Source organism: Entelurus aequoreus, linkage group LG02 (genome assembly GCF_033978785.1).
Source record: "Entelurus aequoreus isolate RoL-2023_Sb linkage group LG02, RoL_Eaeq_v1.1, whole genome shotgun sequence".
NCBI lineage: Eukaryota > Metazoa > Chordata > Actinopteri > Syngnathiformes > Syngnathidae > Entelurus > Entelurus aequoreus.
In genome coordinates this window covers 85,016,135-85,040,527 of record NC_084732.1, presented here as the reverse complement: position 1 = coordinate 85,040,527, position 24,393 = coordinate 85,016,135, and the positions used below count along the sequence as shown (strand labels likewise).

Here is a 24,393-nt window from a genome sequence, read left to right as displayed (position 1 = left end):
ATATGGAGCAATCTGTATGTTCCCCTAAATTTAGCTGGTGCGGCTTATAGTCAGGTGCGGCTTATAGTCCGGAAATTACGGTATTGTAGTGGTGTTCTGTACAAAAAGTACACTTCTAATTTAGTGTTGTTTTGATATGTCATCTTAGTGACATCATGCACAAAAGTGCACCTTATATGTTTTAAACTATTGTAGTGGTGTTCTGTACAAAAAGTACACTTCTAATTTAGTGTTGTTTTGATATGTCATCTTAGTGACATCATGCACAAAAGTGCACTTTATATGTGTTAAACTATTGTAGTGGTGTTCTGTACAAAAAGTACACTTCTAATTTAGTGTTGTTTTGATATGTCATCTTAGTGACATCATGCACAAAAGTGCACTAATAGCTTTGTTTTAAAATGTCTCTGACAATCTTGCACTTTCTGTTTTGGAATGACATGAATGTTTGTGCCACTGCTTGATAACTGTTTAATAAATACAGTTTTGGTCAATAGTTGTGGTTTCCCTCTCTGCATGAAAGTTTAAAATGAGCATATATTAATGCAATATGAACAAGAATGTTTTAATGTAGACACATAGAATCATCATACTGGTGTTATTATATGCATCAAGTGTTCATTCAAGGCTTCAGGCAAAATATCGAGGTATATATATTGTGTATCGTGACATGGCCTAAAAATATCGAGATATTAATAAAAGGCCATATCGCCTAGCCCTAATCACATTATGCGTTTTTTATAGGGATGTCCGATAATGGCTTTTTGCCGATATCCGATATTGTCCAACTCTTTAATTACCGATACCGATATCAACCGATACCGATATCAACCGATATATACAGTCGTGGAATTAACACATTATTATGTCTAATTTGGACAACCAGGTATGGTGAAGATAAGGTACTTTTAAAAAAAAATTATAAAATTAAATAAGATAAATAAATTAAAAACATTTTCTTGAATAAAAAAGAAAGTAAAACAATATAAAAACAGTTACATAGAAACTAGTAATTAATGAAAATGAGTAACATTAACTGTTAAAGGTTAGTACTATTAGCGGACCAGCAGCACACACAATCATTTGTGCTTACGGACTGTATCCCTGCAGACTGTATTGATATATATTGATATATAATGTAGGAACCAGAATATTAATAACAGAAAGAAACAACCCTTTTGTGTGAATGAGGAGGGAGGTTTTTTGGGTTGGTGCATTAATTGTAAGTGTATCTTGTGTTTTTTATGTTGATTTAATAAAAAAAAAAATTTTTAAAAAAAACGATACCGATAATAAAAAAAACGATACTGATAATTTCCGCTATTACATTTTAACGCATTTATCGGCCGATAATATCGGCAGGCCGATAATATCGGCAGGCCGATATTATCGGACATCCCTAGTTTTTTATATTGATTGATATCGATAATTATTAGTATTTTTTATGACTTATTGAAGCCTGCCAATATAAATACAGAAATGCAATTTCCAACTTATCAAGGGTGCTATTTATCAGTGGACAGATTGTCTGGTGGCCAAGGAGGATGAGCAATTATTTTACCAGTGGTAAAATAATCGCAGTAGATTTGAAGGTAGTTGCAGGTTTGAGACACTAGATGGCAATGGTGTATAAGCTATTGTACACTACCCAGAGTAGTTTGGGAAGCGACACATTAAAAGTGTCAGGATGTTGCCACACCTTCTGCACTAAAAGCAACAAAACTAAAGACAAGTTTCTGTTATTGAGTTGATATATCAAGATATCAAAAGTGTCGCTTCTCACTCCATGCAGAGAATCCACAGCGAGACGGAACAACCAAACTTGGTAGTTGATACTGTCATGTGATTGGCTGTTAGCGTGTCCCTTTCATTACTTCCCGTTTCCTGTTTTGTCGGGTTGCCAGAGTGCGAGTGACTTTATGCAACTAATCTCAACTAATCTGTTTTCTTCCGACCCAAAAAATATCAATATACACTACCTTTCAAAAGTTTGGGGTCACATTGAAATGTCCTTATTTTTGAAGGAAAAGCACTGTACTTTTCAATGAAGATAACTTTAAACTAGTCTTAACTTTAAAGAAATACACTCTATACATTGCTAATGTGGTAAATGACTATTCTAGCTGCAAATGTCTGGTTTTTGGTGCAATATCTACATAGGTGTATAGAGGCCCATTTCCAGAAACTATCACTCCAGTGTTCTAATGGTACAATGTGTTTGCTCATTGGCTCAGAAGGCTAATTGGTGATTAGAAAACCCTTGCGCAATCATGTTCACACATCTGAAAACAGTTTAGCTCGTTACAGAAGCTACAAAACTGACCTTCCTTTGAGCAGATTGAGTTTCTGGAGCATCACATTTGTGGGGTCACCTAAACGCTCAAAATGGCCAGAAAAAGAGAACTTTCATCTGAAACTCGACAGTCTATTCTTGTTCTTAGAAATGAAGGCTATTCCACAAAATTGTTTGGGTGACCCCAAACTTTTGAACGGTAGTGTATATCGAATGTTTTATCAAACACATTTTATATTGATATTATGTGTCTATCGCGATTTATATCCTACTCCAAGTTAACTTTCAATTTCGATCTCCGCCAAGGCTTTGCAGCCAAGGAGGACAAAAGCATGTCCAGTGCTGGTATTGCTATTGTTTTTACTTACTCTTTTTGCATCCAATAAATTGTTCATCTTCAATTCCAGTCACCTCTCTTTATTTTAGACAGCTTTAGAATTAAAGAACCTGGGTGGACTCTTCCCTCCTAATAGGGAGGGTCCCAGTAATTCCCTCCAAAACCAGTCGGACTGCATCCCTGTTGCGTCACTGTCCTGTTGAACACGTCCGTTGCACACAGCACATTAAACCCACAATAACATGAGAGTTACAGTCCTGCTCAAAAGTTTACATACACTTGTAAAGAACATAATGTCATGGCTGTCTTAAGTTTCCAATACTTTCTACAACTCTTATTTTTTTGTGATAGAGTGATTGGAGCACATACTTGTTGGTCACAAAAAAACATTTATGAATTTATTATGTGTCTACTGAAAGTGTGACCAAATCTGCAAATAACTTTCCTCCAGAAGATCTTATCTTTGTGCATGTGATGACAGATGAAACAAAAATTGAGCTGTTTGGCCACAATACCCAGCAATATGTTTGGAGGAGAAAAGGTGAGGCCTTTAATCCCAGGAACACCACACCTACCGTCAAGCATGGTGGTAGTAGTATTATGCTCTGGGCCTGTTTTGTTGCCAATGGAACTGGTGCTTTAAAGAGAGTTAATGGGACAATGAAAAAGGAGGATTACCTTCAAATTCTTCAGGACAACCTAAAATCATCAGCCCGGAGGTTGGGTCTTGGACGCAGTTGGGTGTTCCAACAGGACAATGACCCCAAACACACGTCAAAAGTGGTAAAGGAATGGCTAAATCAGGCTAGAATTAAGGTTTTAGAATGGTCTTCCCATAGTCCTGACTTAAACGTGTGGACAATGCTGAAGAAACAAGTCCATGTCAGAAAACCAACACATTTAGCTGACTCGCACCAATTTTGTCAGGAGGAGTGGTCAAAACTGGTGCTTTACAGAGAGTAAATGGGACAGTGAAAAAGGAGGAGTGCTTCCAAATTCTTCAGGACAACCTAAAATCATCAGCCCGGAGGTTGGCTCTTGGGCACAGTTGGGTGTTCCAACAGGACAATGACCCCAAACACACGTCAAAAGTGGTAAAGGAATGGCTACATCAGGCTAGAATTAAGGTTTTAGAATGGCCTTCCCAAAGTCCTGACTTAACCTCTAAAGGCCTTAGTGGCCACATGCGTGGACAGCACCTTTTAGCTCGTATTTCCAAAATTGTGTCCACTACTGAATTGGGGTCTTATGCCGACATATAGACACTTATACTGCTATCTGGTGGTGTCAGAAGAGTATAACATACAATGGAATTTAGAAAAAAAAGTGTAAAAAAATTCAAATTTGCATGTTACTACACATAAAGTACACTTTTGTGCACTTATAGACTAAGTACATCATATCAAAAGATGATTTTTAGTTTTTATTCTAATTAGGGTCCAATAAGCCCAAAATGCAAAGAGAAATTTAAAAAAAAACATGTAAACAAACAGCTTGGGCCTTAAGAGGTTAAACGTGTGGACAATGCTGAAGAAACAAATCCATGTCAGAAAACCAACACATTTAGCTGAACTGCACCAATTTTGTCAAGAGGAGTGGTCAAAAATTCCACCAGAAGCTTGTGGATGGCCACCAAAAGCGCCTTATTGCAGTGAAACTTGCCAAATATTAACATTGCTGTATGTATACTTCTGACCCGGCAGATTTGCTCACATTTTCAGTAGACCCATAATAAATTCATAAAAGAACCAAACTTCATAAATGTTTTTTTTGTGACCAACAAGTATGTGCTCCAATCACTCTATCACAAAAAAATAAGAGTTGTAGAAATGATTGGAAACTCAAGACAGCCATGACATTATGTCAGTGGTTCCTAACCTGGGTTCGATCGAACCCTAGGGGTTCGGTGAGTCGGGCTCAGGTGTTCGGCGGAGGTCAAAACACACCCGACTCGTCGTGTAAATAAAAACTTCTCCCTATCGGCGTATTACGGATACGGCAACAGCAGAAGTCACACTGATTTGCAGGTGTGTAATTTGTTGTGAGTTCATGCGCTGTGTTGGTTTTGTTCTTTGAACAAGGTGATGTTCATGCACCGTTCATTTTGTGCACCAGTAAAAAAAACATGGTAACACTTTAGTATGGGGAACATATTCACCATTAATTAGTTGCTTATTAACATGCAAATTAGTAACATATTGGCTCTTAACTAGTCATTATTAAAGGCCTACTGAAACCCACTACTACCGACCACGCAGTCTGATAGTTTATATATCAATGATGAAATCTTAACATTATAACACATGCCAATACGGCCGGGTTAACTTATAAAGTGACATTTTAAATTTGCCGCTAAACTTCCGGTTCGAAACGCCTCTGCGGATGACGTATGCGCGTGACGTATCCCGGCGAACACGGGTATGCCTTCCACATTGAAGCCAATACGAAAAAGCTCTGTTTTCATTTCATAATTCCACAGTATTCTGGACATCTGCGTTCGTGAATCTGTTGCAATCATGTTCATTGCATTATGGAGAAGGAAGCTGAGCAAGCAAAGAAGAAAGTTGTCGGTGCGAAATGGACGTATTTTTCGAACGTAGTCAGCAACAACAGTACACAGCCGGCGCTTCTTTGTTTACATTCCCGAAAGATGCAGTCAAGATGGAAGAACTCGGATAACAGAGACTCTAACCAGGAGGACTTTTGACTTGGATACACAGACGCCTGTAGAGAACTGGGACAACACAGACTCTTACCAGGATTACTTTGATTTGGATGACAAAGACGCAGACGTGCTACTGTGAGTATGCAGCTTTGGCTTCTAAACATTTGATCGCTTGACCGTATGTGCGCAACTTTTTTTTGCGTATGTACATAACTTTTTTAAAATATATAAGCTTTATGAACCTTGGGTTAGGTGAACGGTCTTTTGGGCTGAGTGATTGTGTGTGTTGATCAGGTGTTTGAATTGTATTGGCGTGTTCTATGGAGCTAGGAGCTAGCATAGGAGCTAGGAGCTAGCATAACAAACACGCAGGTGTTTTTATGCAGGATTAATTTGTGGCATATTAAATATAAGCCTGGTTGTGTTGTGGCTAATAGAGTATATATATGTCTTGTGTTTATTTACTGTTGTAGTCATTCCCAGCTGAATATCAGGTACCGTGAGTATGCAGCCTTGGCTGCTAAACATTTGATAGCTTGACCGTATGTGCGCGTCACGTACGTAACTTTTTAAAAATATATAAGCTTTATGAACCTTGGGTTAGGTGAAGGGTCTTTTGGGCTGAGTGATTGTGTGTGTTGATCAGGTGTTTGAATTGTATTGGCGTGTTCTATGGAGCTAGGAGCTAGCAGAGGAGCTAGGAGCTAGCATAACAAACACGCAGGTGTTTTTATGCAGGATTAATTTGTGGCATATTAAATATAAGCCTGGTTGTGTTGTGGCTAATAGAGTATATATATGTCTTGTGTTTATTTACTGTTGTAGTCATTCCCAGCTGAATATCAGGTCACCCCCGGCTCTCACAGCATCTTCCCTATCTGAATAGCTTCAACTCCCCACTAGTCCTTCACTTGCACTTTACTCATCCACAAATCTTTCATCCTCGCTGAAATTAATGGGGAAATTGTCGCTTTCTTGGTCCGAATCTCTCTCACTTCATGCGGCCATCATTGTAAACAATAGGGAACTTTGCGTATATGTTCAACTGACTACGTCACGCTACTTCCGGTAGGGGCAAGCCTTTTTTTTATCAGATACCAAAAGTTGCAATCTTTATCGTCGTTGTTCTATACTAAATCCTTTCAGCAAAAATATGGCAATATCGCGAAATGATCAAGTATGACACATAGAATAGATCTGCTATCCCCGTTTAAATAAAAAAAATTCATTTCAGTAGGCCTTTAAGTACTTATTAATGCCTTATTCGGCATGGCCTTGTTATAATCCTAACTCTGACCCTCTAACCCTAACCAAATAACTCAAAATTAAGTCTTTGTTACTTAGAATGTGTTCCCCTAGTGTCCAAAACACTCTAAATTAAGTCTTTGTTACTTAGAATATGTTCCCCATACTAAAATGTTACCAAAAACATATAACTTTGTCTTGAATTTGAAAAAAAAAATATATATATATATATTTTTCACTAAAGAAGGGTTCGGTGAATGCGCATATGAAACTGGTGTGGTTCGGTACCTCCGACAAGGTTAAGAACCACTGCATTATGTTCTTTACAAGTGTATGTAAACTTTTGACCACGACTGTACTTCCTTTACACGACTTCCCCTTCCTTCTGTTTTTTAAGACAACTTAGTTTGGCAAGGGTTAATAGTGTGACAGGGGCATGACCAGCATGAGGAGATGCATGATTTCAATTATTTTAAACGTGGCGTGTCACATGACACGCACAGCAATCTCTGAAGGGCTTCAATGCTCAACCATCATGGGGGTTGAAGCAGTAAGCCATTAATTAGCCACACCCGCGGGTAGCATTGGCATACATCCCCATGCACACACAAACTAACCAGACCGGTTCGACGGGGTCTGCTCCCCTCTTTTGAGGGTCTCGTGTTTCAAGCGGGGCAGCAATGACACATATTACGCGTGCAGTCAGTTCCATCTCCCCGCTCGTTCTCACATTCCATGTTCTCGCCCGGCCGACAAGCTGTAAAACCTTAAATAACACGAGACAGCCACCACAGCGCTGTGTCTCTCTCTGTCCGCTACGACGCTTACGCAACTAGCAAACATTGTTGTTACTTTTTCAACTTAACTGCAAAGCTGAATGATTCAGGAAAACCACATATCTGTCCACAACAAGGGTGTTCAAAGTGCGCCGGGGGGCTATTTGCGGCCCGCAGCTAATGTTTTTACGGCCCACGGCACATTAAAAACGTACAAAGTGGGATAAAAAACTAATCAGGAACAGAAAAAATAATAATAATATTGCAATATTGACACTAATAACACAAAGCTGCCTTACAGGCTGTTTTTACTTTAAAACAGCCATTGCACAAAAAAATAATAATGAATTAAAATTATAGATGTCCGATAATATCGGACTACCGATGTTATCGGCCGATAAATGCTTTAAAATGTAATATCGGAAATTATCGGTTTCAAAATTATCGGTATCGGTTTCAAAAAGTAAAATATATGACTTTTTAAAACGCTGCTGTATACACGGACGTAGGGAGAAGTCACATAATATCTACGGCTCTTCACACACACAAGTGAATGCCACGCATACTTGGTCAACAGCCATGCAGGTCACACTGAGGGTGGCCGTATAAACAACTTTAACACTGTTACAAATATGCGCCACACTGTGAACCCACACCAAACAAGAATGACAAACACATTTCGGGAGAACATCCGCACCGTAACAGAACAAATACCCAGAACCCCTTGCAGCACTAACTCTTCCGGGACGCTACAATATACACCCCCCGCTACTCCCTACCATCCACCCCTCCCCCCACGTCAACCTCCTCATGCTCTCTCAGGGAGAGCATGTCCCAAATTCCAAGCTGCTGTTTTGAGGCATGTTAAAAAAAAATAATGCACTTTGTGACTTCAATAATAAATATGACCGTGCCATGTTGGCACTTTTTTCCCATAACTTGAGTTGATTTATTTTGGAAAACCTTGTTACATTGTTTAATGCATCCAGCGGGGCATCACAACAAAGTTAGGCATAATAATGTGTTAATTCCACGACTGTATATATCGGTATCGGTAATTAAGAGTTGGACAATATCGGAATATCGGCAAAAAAGCCATTATCGGACATCTCTAATTAAAATGTGGGTTATACTTTTATAGCGCTTTTCTACCTTCAAGGTACTTAAAGCGCTTTGACATTATTTCCACACTCACCCATTCACACACTGATGGCGGGAGCTGCCATGCAAGGCCCTAACCACCACCCATCAGGAGCAAGGGTGAAGTGTCTTGCTCAAGGACACAACGGACGTGACTAGGTTGGTAGAAGCTGGGGGATCGAACCAGGAACCCTCAGGTTGCTGGCACAGCCACTCTCCCAACAGCGCCATGCAGTTCCCAAAATCCATGTTAGTTTGAATTATTGACCTAGTCAAGGCTCCAATTACCGTATTTTCCGCACTACAAGGCGCACCTAAAAACCTCCAATTTTCTCAAAAGCTGACAGTGCGCTTTATAATCCGGTGCGCCTTATATATGGACCAATATTGAGCCACAACAAGTCTCGCGACTACGGGATGCATAACGTAACCCCAGCCTCTACTGTAGCGTCTATTTTATGCGCCTTATAATGCGGTGCGCCTTTATATATGAACAAAGTTTTAAAATAGGCCATTCATTGAAGGTGCGCCTTATAATCCGGTGCGCCTTATAGTGCGGAAAATACGGTACCTGGTATCAAATATTCCACTTTTAAAAGGGGAAATATTAAATAGTGTGTTTGCTAAATAAAATAAACACATTTTTTTATGACAAAAAAGGTAAAAAAAAACATAAGAGAACATGAAAAAATAATAAGCTTTTATAATTGACCGATCAAACTCCTTTTCACTGAGGGCCGCATTAAACATTAAATAATGTATGGATAAAAATGTATAGGGTTTAACCTCAAGATATTATGATACAATTGTTATTATATTTTTTTTATAGACTGTGAAAAAAATATTTAGATTTTTGTAATAAAAAAAGCTGGCAGTTCAATAGCCACAATTTTACTTGTTTTTTAAAAGCACATTACTGTATACCAGAATATTAATTATTATTAGGAAACAACCCTTTTGTGTGAATGGGGGGAGGGAGGTTTTTTTTGGGTTGGTGCACTAATTGTAAGTGTGTCTTGTGTTTTTTATGTTGATTTAATTACATTTAAATAAATTAAAAACAAAACAAAAAATCATATTACTCTAAATGGAAATACGTTATTATAGATTTTAGTTGTTTTCTGGCAACTAAGCTGCCAGTTGTTTTTTTTTACTGTAAAATACATTGTCATTTTTACAGTGTACAATTTGATGGATTACTTGCTTTGAAACAAAAAGTTTGAAATATATACAATTATTATTTGTGCTTCATTGTTAGATATTACAAGTTTAAAAGGTATACGACTGCATGCAATACATGTATTTTTTTCTGTTAAAATGGAAAGAAGGAATACATTTTGTAAGAAAAAAATTAAGTACTTTATTGACACATATTATTTCAAGGCTCTGGTGGGCCACATTATATGACATGACGGACCAGATCTGGACCCCCGTCCTTGAGTTTGACACCTGTGGGGTGAAAGTGAAAATAGTATATATTGATATATGACTTATTTTTAACACTTTTATGAGCTTTTGGATACCCAAGAACTTTAGTGTGATTTATTTATTTATTTTTAACGGTCATTGCTCAAAAACAATAATAAACCAAAAGCAATGTTGCTATGAATGATTTACCTATTTAAGGATCTAATTACATTACATAAATATTACACTTGGAAAAATGTTTTAGGGAAAATATTGCATATTTTGTGTTTTTGCTATTAAAAAAGTGTTTTCTTTGACAAAAATGTCATAAAAAAATACAACTTTATGTCAACAAATGGATCTGAAGTTAATCTATAGATATTTAAGCGTTGAAAGTACAACACAAATCTAAATATGACTTGTTTTTTAACACTAATGATTGAGACCCTTTTGGGTCCCCGGGACCTTTAACAATAATCAAAATTGAGGGGAGCCCTAATGGTTACGTTAAATATTTTCTGGATTTTGAAAATGACATAAAAAAATGGCCCCCTTTATCATTTTTCAGTGTGCGGCCCCCGGTGGAAAACGTTTGGACGCCTCAGTTGTAAACTAAGGCAACCCTCAAACAAACACTTACTTCCAACCCGTGATAATACAGTTGACAGGTGTGTGCTCTGCTTGTACAAACATTGTTGCACACAAAACGAGACAATGCTGGCATTGAAAAATGCTACAGACGCCAAAGCGGCCAAAGGTGATACGGTTATTCCTTACTGTATCTTTGGCTCTCTCAGAGGTACAAGCTGTTTATACTAAAAAAGGACCCTTGAGGATGTTGGCCACTTTTATGTTAGTGAGTCCTAAAAAATGACCATAGTTGGCATCGCTTTTGTCGGCAAAGGCTTTTATTGGATTTTTTATAGGAACACGCAGTAAACCCATGATGTAAACACATTCTTGACTGTACAGCTTTTGTTTCTGGTAGGCCTGGATTGATAGTCAATACATCAATAATGGAAGGTTACATGAAAATAAACTCCATATATTGTGTTTGTTTCTTCATCTGTCGCTTCCAGCCAGGGTTCAAGAGGGTTCACTCTGTGCACAGCTCTCACAGCACCCAAGCGTAGGGGCTGGACGATAGAAGTGTTTTATATTGGTCGATAACTTGAATTATTGATACTTTTTATAACCTATCAAAGAAAAGGACCTAGTGGTTAGAGTGTCCGCCCTGAGATTGGTAGGTTGTGAGTTGACATACCAAAGACTATAAAAATGGGACCCATTACCTCCCTGCTTGACACTCTTCATCAAGGGTTGGAATTGGGGGTTAAATCACCAAAAATGATTCCCGGGCGCGGCCACCGCTGCTGCTTACTGCTCCCCTCACCTCCCAGGGGGTGATCAAGGGTGACGGGTCAAATGCAGAGAATAATTTCGCCACACCTAGTGTGTGTGTGACAATCATGGGTACTTTAACTTTTTAACTTTATAATGCCATAAATGTAAACATTTTAATTAAAAATGTAACCTTCTTCTGATTTTTAATCCCCTCAGCCATAAAGGCAGAAAGGAAGATTAATGTCAACACAAGCATGGAAAACACACATTCAATCTAAACAAAATTCTAAAATCACATAAAAAACTTAACAATATCTTCTGAAAATGACATTACAAAAATAAGGAAGATGTAAAAATATCCTAAACAAAACAGTGCAAAGTGTGAAAATGTAAACAGAGAAACCCGACAACTATTTTAAGGGTGAGTGCGGCTAAAGTGAATATATTACGCATTAAAAACCTGCCATTTCTGTTTTATCCACAATTTCTTTATTTTTACTTTCTCTTCTCACTCCATGCAAAGAATCAACCGCGAGACAACAAGATGACGCAACCAAATTTGATAGTTGATACTGTCACCTGATTGGCTGTGATCACTTCCTGCGTTGCTCGGTTATTAGCCTTTGACCATGCAACCAACCTTGCTTTGCAACTTCCTGTTTCTTCCGACGAAGAAAAATAAAAAATATTTTTGCGTTTTATCGAATACATTTTTTATTGATATTGATTACGTTTATACTGCAATAAGTTGATATCTTTTTATCGCACATCCCAACCTGAACGTGTTGTTTTTTTCCAATTACAAAATTAAATGAACAAAGTAAACCATCCCCAATATTTGTTTCAGTAGGCGGAGGTAGGACCACTAGCTTACACACACACACACACACAGGATAAAGCGACGGAGCCTTGCGAGTCGCTACAAGCCAGTATGCCCGATTTATTCCGAAAGTGATGGCAACAGAATAAGACAACAAAACAAACCACCTGACCCAGGTCTTACAACTGGGTAAAAAAAATGCAATTCAAGATGTTGAATATTTATTGAAGTGCATTTTTGCTAACACAGATTCAAAATCCATGTTATTCTTATTGTTTGTTTACATATTTAGGAGAAATAAATCATATTGACATTTCAATTACAATGGTAAAAAAGACTAATGGCAAAGAATAGTTACTATTATTATTATTATATTAGTTCTTAATGTGGTCTCAAAATATTGCTGACAGATATATCATTTTTTGGCAATAATATGCGTGTCAATGTATACCATATATCGTAGGGCCGGACATATAATCAAATTTTCATTTCGATTTCGATTATGGCTTCACACGATTATGATAATATAATAACGGGGAAACAATTGTTAATGGGTCGCGCAACATACATGTAAATTCCAGAGCTAGTGACGGTGAAACAGATAAATGAATGAGTGAAAATAGAGCTTGTCTACTAGAAGTTTGGGATCTGCTACTTTTTATTTGGCACAACGCTAGCAAGCCTAATCAATAATCACTAAACTCAATAGAAGAAGTAAGGCGTAGGATTTGCGGGTTCACGTTACCGTGGACTGAGTCACACAATTTGCCAATAGAACGAAAATCCGCTGATAATTGCAAAATAATATTAGATAAATTGACATAAATAAGTGAAATGTTGTCATTGTGAGAAGAAAAAACATTTATTTGGGAAAATAATAAGTCTGGTAGCACTCGTTTATACCGACAAACTCAACCGCCAGCCACCCTGAACGCAACAATGTTCAGACGGCCACATGAAATAGCGACTAAACTAGCAAGAACAATCCATACACCCACAACACATCTCATTGTGTTGTTGTGAACGACATCATCGATGAAACATCAATGTACAAGCAGCAGTCGCAATTTGAGAGGCTGCCTTCCCCCCCGACTCATTACTCGTCAACCTGAAAAAAGAAACACAGCACACTTCCCCCCTTCACAATAATAGCGCGGTGCGCCACATCCGGTCCGGCTGCGCTAACAAAATAAAGGTTTCAAAAAAGTACCATACATCAGCATAATGTACTTAAAGCACTTATTGATACATTTACACAATTACTATGCTTCAAACCTAAAATACTGGTCAAAATTGTCCAAAGATGTATTGCACAATGAATGTGAGGATTTTTGCATTTAATTAACATTTTATTTTACACAAAAAGCACACACTCTATGGTGGTAAAATAAGTGTGAAAGGTTAAAAAAAAAACTGAATTAAAAAAAACTGGAAAAACTGAATTCTATTATTTTTATATTGCTATTTAAATGTATTGTTATTGCTATTATTACTATTTTACTTGTGGTTTATTTGTTACTCATTTATATCCAGATGAAGTATATTTAAAGTTGAGTTTTGGTGGTACAATAAATACTCATGTTTTCAAATTAATGAATAAATGTGTAATAAATCGCGATTAAAATATCAATCAAAAAATGTTTGATTACAATTCCCAGCCATAATATATCGTCCGGTAAAATGTGTTATCGGCCCAGGCCTAGTTTCTGGTGTGTTTGGTTGAAGACTAAGACAAGGCAATACAAGTACCTTCTTTCTGTTTCTCTTGTAGCTACTATTTCTCTTGAATACTTTTAGCCACTATTTCTCTTTTTTAAGCTACTATTTATCCTCTTTCAGCTACCCCTAGCTACTTTTCCTCATCGTTTAGCTACTTTCCCTCTTCTTTTAGCTACTTGCCCCTCTTCTTTTAGCTACTGTTTCTCTTAGCTACTATTTCTCTTTTTTAGCTACTTTTAGCTACTATTTCTCTTATTTTAGTTACTATTTCTCTTTTAGCTACTATTTCTCTTGAATACTTTTAGCCATTATTTGTCATTTTTAAGCTACTATTCCTCTTCGTTTAGCTACTTTCCCTCTTCTTTTAGCTACTGTTTCTCTTAGCTACTATTTCTCTTTTTTAGCTACTTTTAGCTACTATTTCTCTTATTTTAGTTACTATTTCTCTTTTAGCTACTATTTCTCTTGAATACTTTTAGCCATTGTTTGTCTTTTTTAAGCTACTATTCCTCCTCTTTCAGCTACTCCTAGCTACTTTTCCTCTTCGTTTAGCTACTTTCCCCTTTTCTTTTAGCTACTGTTTATCGTTTAGCTACTATTTCTCTTTTTTTAAGCTACTTTTAGCTACTACTTCTCTTATTTTAGCTACTATTTCCATTTATTTTTCGTTTTTTAGCATCCTGTTCATTATAATAAAGCCTATTAAGTGCACTGTGTTGCAGTAACAAGTCCATCATGGAGTCTATTGTGCACACTGGCACTACTGTACTTTCTAACAGTTTTTATGTGCCTGCATGTTTTTCCCAGCAGTCTTGCCGCCTGAATTCCTGACCATGATTGACGTTCTATGTCGGCTGCCATTATTTGTGCAAAACAAGCACATTCATCCACGGCATGCGGTTATTTCCCATATAGAAGGGGCTGGAATAGGGGTTTAGGACATGACTTTTCCTTGCCGCACTGCCAAAGCCACCACAGAGGCTGAGTTTGAGGAGATGGAGTCACATAGCACATAATCATATGATCGGGACCCTCGTGCAGATCTTGCTCACTCTAATGCCAGCAAGGGGCCGTTTTTCAAGTCGGGGACCAAGAAGAGGGGCAGTGAGTTGATTCCGTGTGTGCTTGGGTAAAACTCCCAGGTTGGAACATAATAGTGCAAGTTAAAGAAAAAGCATCATAGGCTTATCAACTGTCACAATAGTATGGATGGAAATGCATAAAGTTTGGAAGCTCGCTTTACAAAGCCCTCTATTTGCCAACTTTTAGATCGTGCCAAATATGCCTATGTGTACGAACCCTTCATTCATTCATTTTTTGTCCCGCTGGGAGCCATTTTGTGCTTGCTCGTATTGAAGAGATCGAGGAAGCCGGATTTGTCTGACTTTTCTGGAAAAATATGCCAAAGCGGACCTATCTCACAGCGGTGGAGAAAACTTACTGTATCTCTTGTTTAGCGGCGCTTCTTTCAAGAGCACACACACGGCCCCTTTCATTTATCAAAAAATCCAACAAAGGAAGAAAAATATAAATAAAATACTGAACATAACATTAAAGTAAATTATGAATGAAAAGGAGCAGAAATAAGTAAAAAATGTATAATTTCTGACCTCCATTTTCACAAATACAACAAGTGACTTTCAATGTTGGCGACTTCAAAGGCATATTTTTGTTTTACAACAATTAACCCAATATGGAAAACAGGATTTTACTCAGTCATATAGTTTCATCGTCATGACTTTTTTAAAAAAATTTTGAAATACAGAAAAATATTGACATTGTTTTATTCCACTACCAAGTTTGTTCCATAAACTAACACATCTGATTGAAATACGTCCTTCTAGTGTCACTGTTCTAAAGCTAAATTTAGTGATAAAGATCTCAGTTCCTTTTAAATTATAATTACTTTCTCTTTTTACAAATTATATGTTACATACAGATATTAATGTACTGTACGTGGATGTTACGTTTTAAAATGTTTATTATTGTAGCAATATGCTTGTTAAAATTAAGGATTTCTGATCATTTGTGAGGGCACCAAAGGGACTTCTCTGTGTGTGCGCCTGTTGGCAGAGCATACAACACAGTTCAGCTTGTCGTTTTAGCTTGTTGATAAAGACATAGTTAATTCATCACCCCCTTGTTATGTTTGTTTGATATAAAGTACAGCATTACCGGCCCGCCAAAGCTTTTAATTTATATGTATAACAGTGAAGCAGCAGTGGGTGAGAGGAAGAAGATGGCACTATCGACCCTGAAAAAAAATCTAAATAAATCCCGAAAATCAGACTTAACAGTGACTGGACAACAAAGTGCATAGAAATCGCTAACTTAGTGATGTCTTTTGTACGTGTGGCCGTGCTATTTTTTGGCTGTTCAACTCTGGTGATCAAAGCTTGTTTGATACATGTGGCGCTGAATTTGACCAGGAGAGGGCGATAAAGCTACACCTCAGGTTTAATTGTGTTGAGCACACACACGTGTGCAATGTTTGCTGTGGTTGTTTAATTTCTATATGCGTAAACATACGTAGTTTATTTTGTGAATGTATTAAAACTAAACCTATTTAACTGATGTAAAACACACAATGGATGTTATATTTTCGTAATGTTTATTTTATGTTGATGTTTTCAGTCTTACAAACCTAAATAAAGGAATAAGTGTTAACAAATAAAAACTGAGGACAGAAAATAATAAAAAAGTAGGAACATCAATAATGAAAAAAACTTCTGGAGCTTCTGTTTATTCATGCTGTTACGCCGGAAACGAGTAGCGACCGCAGAATAATAAACTTTTTGACAGTGCAGTGTGAAAGCCGATGTGTTTACTTTGTAATTAAGTAATTAATTACCGTATTTTTCGGACTATAAGTCGCAGTTTTTTTCATAGTTTGGCCGGGGTTGCGACTTATACTCAGGAGCGACTTATGTGTGAAATTATTAACACATTACCGTAAAATATCAAATAATATTATTTAGCTCATTCACGTAAGAGACTAGACGTATAAGATTTCATGGGATTTAGCGATTAGGAGTGACAGATTGTTTGGTAAACGTATAGCATGTTCTATATGTTATAATAATAATAATAATAATGGATTAGATTTATATAGCGCTTTTCTAGACACTCAAAGCGCTTCACAGAGAAGTGAGAACCCATCATTCATTTTTACAACTCATTCACTCATCATTCATTCTCCGGTGTGAGCGGCACCGGGGGCAAGGGTGAAGTGTCCTGCCCAAGGACACAACGGCAGCGATTTTGGATGGTAAGAGGCGGGGATCGAACCTGCAACCCTCAGGTTTCTGGCACGGCCGATCTACCCACTACGCCATGCCGCCCCATAAATTGTAAAAAAATTATAGTTATTTGAATGACTCTTACCATAATATGTTACGTTAACATACCAGGCACGTTCTCAGTTGGTTATTTATGCCTCATATAACGTACACTTATTCAGCCTGTTGGTCACTATTCTTTATTTATTTTAAATTGCCTTTCAAATGTCTATTCTTGGTGTTGGGTTTTATCAAATAAATTTCCCCCAAAAATGTGACTTATACTCCAGTGCGACTTATATATGTTTTTTTCCTTCTTTATTATGCATTTTCAGCCGATGCGACTTATACTCCGAAAAATACGGTACAAATTAATAAATTAGGTGGCCTAGTGGTTAGAGTGTCCGCCCTGAGATCGGTAGGTTGTGAGTTCAAACCCCGGCCGAGTCATACCAAAGACTAAAAAAATGGGACCCATTACCTCCCTGCTTGGCACGGGTTGGAATTGGGGGTTAAATCATCAAAAATGATTCCCGGGCGCGGCCACCGCTGCTGCCCACTGCTCCCCTCACCTCCCAGGGGGTGAACAAGGGGATGGGTCAAATGCAGAGGACACATTTCACCACACCTAGTGTGTGTGACAATCATTGGTACTTTAACTTTAACTTTAAACACAGTTAAAGACAATAACCTGCGGAGACACTTTGACAAAACATCCAAATTTCAATGTCCGGCCCCTGAGCTCTTGAAACTGCGGCCCTCTTCATTATGTAGTTTAATAGCCCTACAGTACAGTATAACTTTATATTACGGCGTAGGACGGCGTGGCGAAGTTGGTAGAGTGGCCGTGCCAGCAATCGGACGGTTGCTGGTTACTGGGGTTCAATCCCCACCTTCTACCATCCTAGTCACGTCCGTTGTGTCCTTGGGCAAGACACTTCACCCTTGCTCCTGATGGCTGCTGGTTAGCGCCTTGCATGGCAGCTCCCGCCATCAGTGTGTGAATGTGTGTGTGAATGGGTGAATGTGGAAATACTGTCAAAGCGCTTTGAGTACCTTGAAGGTAGAAAAGCGCTATACAAGTATAACCCATTTATCATTTATTCATTTTATAACTTTATATTGTGTTCAAAGTCTACAAACCTTCTCTAAAAAGGCTCATATTTACATTGTTTCTTATGGAGAAATTTGCTTCAATATAGGAACTTTTCGATAAACGAGCCCTGCTCGAGAACCAACTACCGTATTTTTCGGAGTATAAGTCGCTCCGGAGTATAAATCACACCGGCCAAAAATGCATAATAAAGAAGGAAAAAAACATATATAAGTCACACTGGAGTATAAGTCGCATTTTTTGGGGAAATGTATTTGATAAAACCCAACACCAAGAATAGACATTTGAAAGGCAATTTAAAATAAATAGTGAATAGTGAACAACAGGCTGAATAAGTGTACGTTATATGAGGCATAAATAACCAACTGAGAACGTGCCTGGTATGTTAACGTAACATATTATGGTAAGAGTCATTCAAATAACTATAACATATAGAACATGCTATACGTTTACCCATACTTGCCAACCTTGAGACCTCCAATATCGGGAGGTGGGGGGTAGGGGGTGGGGGGTGGGGAGCTTGGTCGGGGGTGGGGTGGTTGGGGGCGGGGGGCGTGGTTATTTACAGCTAGAAATTCACCAACTCGAGTATTTCATATATATATATATATATATATATATATATATACATATATATATATATATATATATATATATGTATATATATATATATATATATATATATATATATATATATATATATATATATATATATATATATATATATATATATATATGTATGAAATACTTGACTTTGAGTGAATTCTAGCTATATATATATATATATATATATATATATATATATATATATATATATATATATATATATATATATATATATATATATATATATATATACATATATATATATATACATATATATATATATATATACATATATATATATATATATATATTTATTTTATTTACATAAAAGAAATACTTGAATTTCAGTGTTCCGGTGGCTATCCATTAGATGGCAGTATTGTCCTGTTTAACTTCTCCGTTCATGATGAGTATATCATTTCGGCCACCGTGTTCAATGGAGAAGTCTGTTCTACATATTTACAGGCAACATACACCTTCCCCTTCGAACGTCTCCTTGTGTGCGCAGTTGTGCACTCTACTCTCTAAAAGCCCTAGATGTTATGACGTCATTGGGCAGGCAAGCTGTTTATATTGTGGGAAAGCGGACGTGAGAACAGGCTGTCCCCACTCAGTCTCAGGTCCGCATTGAGCTGGAGGGGGCGTGGCCTCCAGCTCCGGCTGAATACCGGGAGTTTGTCGGGAGAAAATCTCTGCCGGGAGGTTGTCGGGAGAGGCGCTGAATACCGGGATTCTCCCGCTAAAAACGGGAGGGTTGGCAAGTATGCGTTTACCAAACAATCTGTCACTCCTAATCGCTAAATCCCATGAAATCTTATACGTCTAGTCTCTTACGGGAATGAGCTAAATAATATTATTTGATATTTTACGGTAATGTGTTAATAATTTCACACATAAGTCGCTCCTGAGTATAAGTCGCACCCCCGGCCAAACGATGAAAAAAACTGCAACTTATAGTCCGAAAAATACGGTAAGTCTGTAAATCAAGGTTCCGCTGTAGTTATACCACCCAAACGGATCGTCGCATTGTGCAAGACCCAGACTAGAAAGAAGTCTGGTAATGACTCACTCACACTTCAAGGACACCAACACATAAACACGCCAGTTGTTAATGAATAAATCATGCTCCTTCCTCAGTTCTTCTAGGTAAACTCTCATCCGACAGTGAGTGGAAAACTCATTAAGTAAGAGACCGGAGAGTCTAGCGAGCCACGGGGAGAGAAAAAGGAAATGAGAGAATGAATGCAATTTTGGAGGATAAGAACAAACTGGAGGATTCAAAACGATTTGAACGTTTATAGTCTAAAACTATTTGATTTAGACCAAAGGAACACCATTTTCTCCTTGCTTAAGAGCGTAGGAGTGAAGCTAATAAGGCAATCTGATAGCGATAGTTGGCTTTACATCCACTGACATGTAAGATGTGTGGCCTCTGGAATTATAGCTAAAAGCCATTTTCCACTCCCTGCTGCTCAAAACACACCATCCTGTGTATTTAGGTAAATAGTAAAGGGCATCCAGAGTAAAGAAAACCAAGCAGCTCATTTGCTTACGGTTGACAAGGCGTTTTCTGGTAACACTAAAGCTCCTGGCTCTCCCACCAACTTCCTTACTTCTCACAGGCGTGCAATGTGGAAGAGACCCTAAAGGCTCGTGCCATTTGTACGACAAGCACAGGTCAGTGAGTTGCTCCATTCATAGGGGCCGACAAACAAAGGCACCTGGTCATTTTCCACCTGCGGGGGTAGTGTCAGAGCCGTAACGGCCTGTGAGTAAGGGGTGTGAAGTGTAACACCTGACACTCACTTGTCTTGCCCTGCTCTATCAGCAGCAACTGTTGCTGTCTGAAAAGTACGTCGTGACATCACACATCTGATGTTCTGACTGGGGGGTGCAGTGTCTGTGTGAAAGTGCACACAGTTGCAGCTTATTCTCCACGTGTGCTGAATTCCGCCTAAGAGGAAATAGTATTAGCAGAGGTAGGTAGCAACACGCTACATTTGTGATACATGTGGGATCTGAGCCGAGGATGTTGTTGTGACTTGTGCAGCCCTTTGAGACACTCGTGATTTAGGGCTATAGAAGTAAACTTTGATTGATTGATTTACTCTGTAACATTTACTCAAAGGGATATTGCACTTTTTTGGGAATATTGCGGATTGTTCACAATCATTATGATGTCATACATGACGACGTATGGGTTTCTTTTAATGCATTCTAAATATTAAATCAATTTAATCAAAAGTCAGCTTACAGTGGAGGCTATGGAAACTGTTCAATTCTGCCTACAGAGAGCTACTATTCTCTTCCTTTAGTTACTATTTCTCTTCTTTTAGCTACTATTTCTCTTCTTTTAGCTACTATTTCTCTTGTGGATACTATTTCTCTTCAAATAACTACTATTTCTCTTGTTTTAGCTGCTATTTCTCTTGTAGATACTATTTCTCTTCTTTTAGCTACTATTTCTCTTGTAGATACTATTTGTCTTCTTTTAGCGACTTTTAACTACCATTTCTCTTGTAGATGCTATTTCTCTTTTAGCTACTATTTCTCTTCTTTTAGCTACTATTTCTCTTGTAGATACTATTTCTCTTTTAGCTACTATTTCTCTTCTTTTAGCTACTATTTCTCTTCTTTTAGCTACTATTTCTCTTGTAGATACTATTTGTCTTCTTTTAGCGACTTTTAACTACCATTTCTCTTGTAGATGCTATTTCTCTTTTAGCTACTATTTCTCTTCTTTTAGCTACTATTTCTCTTGTAGATACTATTTCTCTTTTAGCTACTATTTATCTTCTTTTAGCTACTATTTCTCTTGTAGATACTATTTCTCTTCTTTTAGCGACTTTTAGCTACTATTTCTCTTCTTTTAGCTACTACTTCTCTTTAAGCTACCATTTCTCTTATTTTAGCTCCTTTCAGGTACTATTTCTCTCTTTGCTATTTCTCTTTTTTAAGCTACTTTTAGGTATTATTTATCTTTTAGCTACAATTTATCATATTTAACTACTATTTAGCTTGTAGCTACTATTTCTCTATTTTAGCAACGTTTAGCTACTATTTCTCTTCTTTCAGGTACTATTTATATTCTTTCAGCTACTATTTCTCTATTTTAGCTATTTCTCTTTTAGATACTATTTATCTTCTTCTAGGTACTATTTATCTTTTAGCTACCATTTATCTTATTTTAGCTACCATTTATCTTATTTTAGCTACTATCTCTCTATTTTAGCTACTATTTCTCTATTTTAGCTACGTTTAGCTACGATTTCCCTTCTTTTAGCTATTATTTATCTTCTTTTAGCTACTATTTTAGATACTATTTCTCTTCTTCCAAAACCAGTGAAGTTGGCATGTTGTGTAAATCGTAAATAAAAACAGAATACGATGATTTGCAAATCCCTTTCAACTTATATTCAATTGAATAGACTGCAAAGACAAGATACTTAACGTTTGAACTGCAAAACTTTGTTATTTTTCGCAAATATTAGCTCATTTGGAATTTGATGCCTACAACATGTTTCAAAGAAGCTGGCACAAGTGGCAAAAAAGACTGAGAAAGTTGAGGAATGCTCATCAAACACTTATTTGGAACATCGCACAGGTGAACAGGCTAATTGGGAACAGGTGGGTGCCATGGTTGGGTATAAAAGCAGCTTCTATAAAATGCTCTGTCATTCACAAACAAGGATGGGGCGAGGGTCACCACTTTGTGAACAAATGCGTGAGCAAATTGTTGAAAAGTTTAAGAACAACATTTCTCAACGAGCATTTGCAAGGAATTTTGGGATTTCACCATCTAAGGCAGTGGTCCCCAACCTTTTTGTAGCTGCGGACCGGTCAACGCTTGAAAATTTGTCCCACGGACCACGGGTGTGGGGGGGGGAAATTGTTTTATTTATTTATTTTTTTTTTTTTTTAATTTTCATAAAGAAATACAATCGTGTGTGCTTACGGACTGTATCCCTGCAGACTGTATTGATATATAATGTATATATTGTGTTTTTTATGTTGATTTAATAAAAAATAAAAATGAATATATATATATATATATATTTTTTTTTTTTTTAATTCAATTTCTTGTGCGGCCTGGTACCAATCGGTCCACGGACCGGTACCGGGCCGCGGCCCGGTGGTTGGGGACCACTGATCTAAGGTCTGTAATATCATCAAAAGGTTCAAAGAATCTGGAGAAATCACTGCACATAACATCAAATGCCTGTGACCTTGGCTCCCTCAGGCAGTACTGCATAAAAAATTGACATCAGTGTGTAAAGGATATCACCACATGGGCTCAGGAGCACTTCAGAAAACCACTGTTAGTAACTACAGTTTGTCGCTACATCTGTAAGTGCAAGTTAAAACTCTACAATGCAAAGCGAAAGCCATTTATCAACAACACCCAGAAACGCTGCGGGCTTCGCTGGGCCCGAGCTCATGTAAGATAGACTGATGCAAAGTGGAAAAGCATTCTGTGGTCTGACGAGCCCACATTTCAAATTGTTTTTGGAAACTGTGGACGTCGTGTCCTCGGGAACAAAGAGGAAAAGAACCATCCGGATTGTTATAGGCGTAAAGTTCAAAAGCCAGCGTCTGTGATGGTATGGGGGTGTATTAGTGCCCAAGGCATGGGTAACTTACACATCTGTGAAGGCACCATTAATGCTGAAAGGTACATACAGGTTTTGGAGCAACACATGTTATATATACTGTATAGATGAGTTGTGTACTAACCGTGAGGTTCCAGTCGATGTGGGGAACCTTGGTGTGCAGGTTGAGACAGAAAATCACAAGAAGGGCGCCCGTGACCACAAAGGCGCTACAGCTGACAAACTCGAAGAAGTAGACGCCGCCGCATGGAGAACACATCATGATGGTTTCTATGCAGATGAATCCAATAAGTGACAGGACCTGTGAGGCAGGGGACAGTTGTCATTGAAATACATGGGACAGTCAATATCAGGAACCTACTTACTATAATAAAACATGTTTATGTTTAGTAGTTTAAATATTAGGAACCACCAAACAGTGCAATGGAAACACTTATCAGCATGTTGTCCTGCAGTTCCACAGAACAGTTTAACAGTTGTTAAACATTACTAAGCATGTTGCCTATTGGGTACATCAATAGTTTTATTGTTAGCACACAAAGCACAAAAACAGCAGAAATGCTGACTTGATGTTTCTTTTAGTCACATTTTCTTCAACATCTGCACACCATTTTTCCAAGCTAACCATGGTGACAGTAAATCACATAGCTGTTAAATGATTGACTTATATTTATCATCAAGGTACGGTGTGCACAGTAAGCAAGGAGGGAAGCGCAGGTTTGGGTTGTGAAACCAAGCTAAATGTATTACTAAGAGCATTCTGCCAGTTATGTAATTTTTGTAGTTTTTATGTCCCCTTTGAGCTTACTGACAGTACTAATGAGTATAGGAATGGCAGGCACAGATCTTCACAACAAAAAGACTGTAGTATCTTTGAATGTTTGAACAGAGATTCCAGTGATTGTCTTATGAATAGCCCACAGGCCAAGGACCCAAAGAACCCATCTCATGAGTCCAATCCTGGCAGCCTGTGTGGAGGCTTTCCGTCAGCCAAAAGTCATCCACAAACCACAGTATGGGAGGAATTCTCCTCTTTAGG

The 24,393-nt window shown here is 37.8% G+C and overlaps 1 protein-coding gene across 3 annotated transcripts in view; it reads right to left on the bottom strand.

Moving 5' to 3' along the window:
* The window catches only part of cmtm4 (CKLF-like MARVEL transmembrane domain containing 4), a 64,112-nt gene that overhangs the window by 12,439 nt on the left and 27,280 nt on the right, over window positions 1-24,393 (bottom strand). For all 3 annotated transcript variants that reach the window (XR_009823998.1, XM_062033697.1, XM_062033696.1), the window contains one exon: window positions 23,479-23,655. Coding sequence is in view for 2 of the 3 variants with exons in the window: in XM_062033697.1 (XP_061889681.1) it covers window positions 23,479-23,655 (177 nt within the window). In the remaining variant the exon portion in view is untranslated. The remainder of the gene's footprint in view (window positions 1-23,478; window positions 23,656-24,393) is intronic.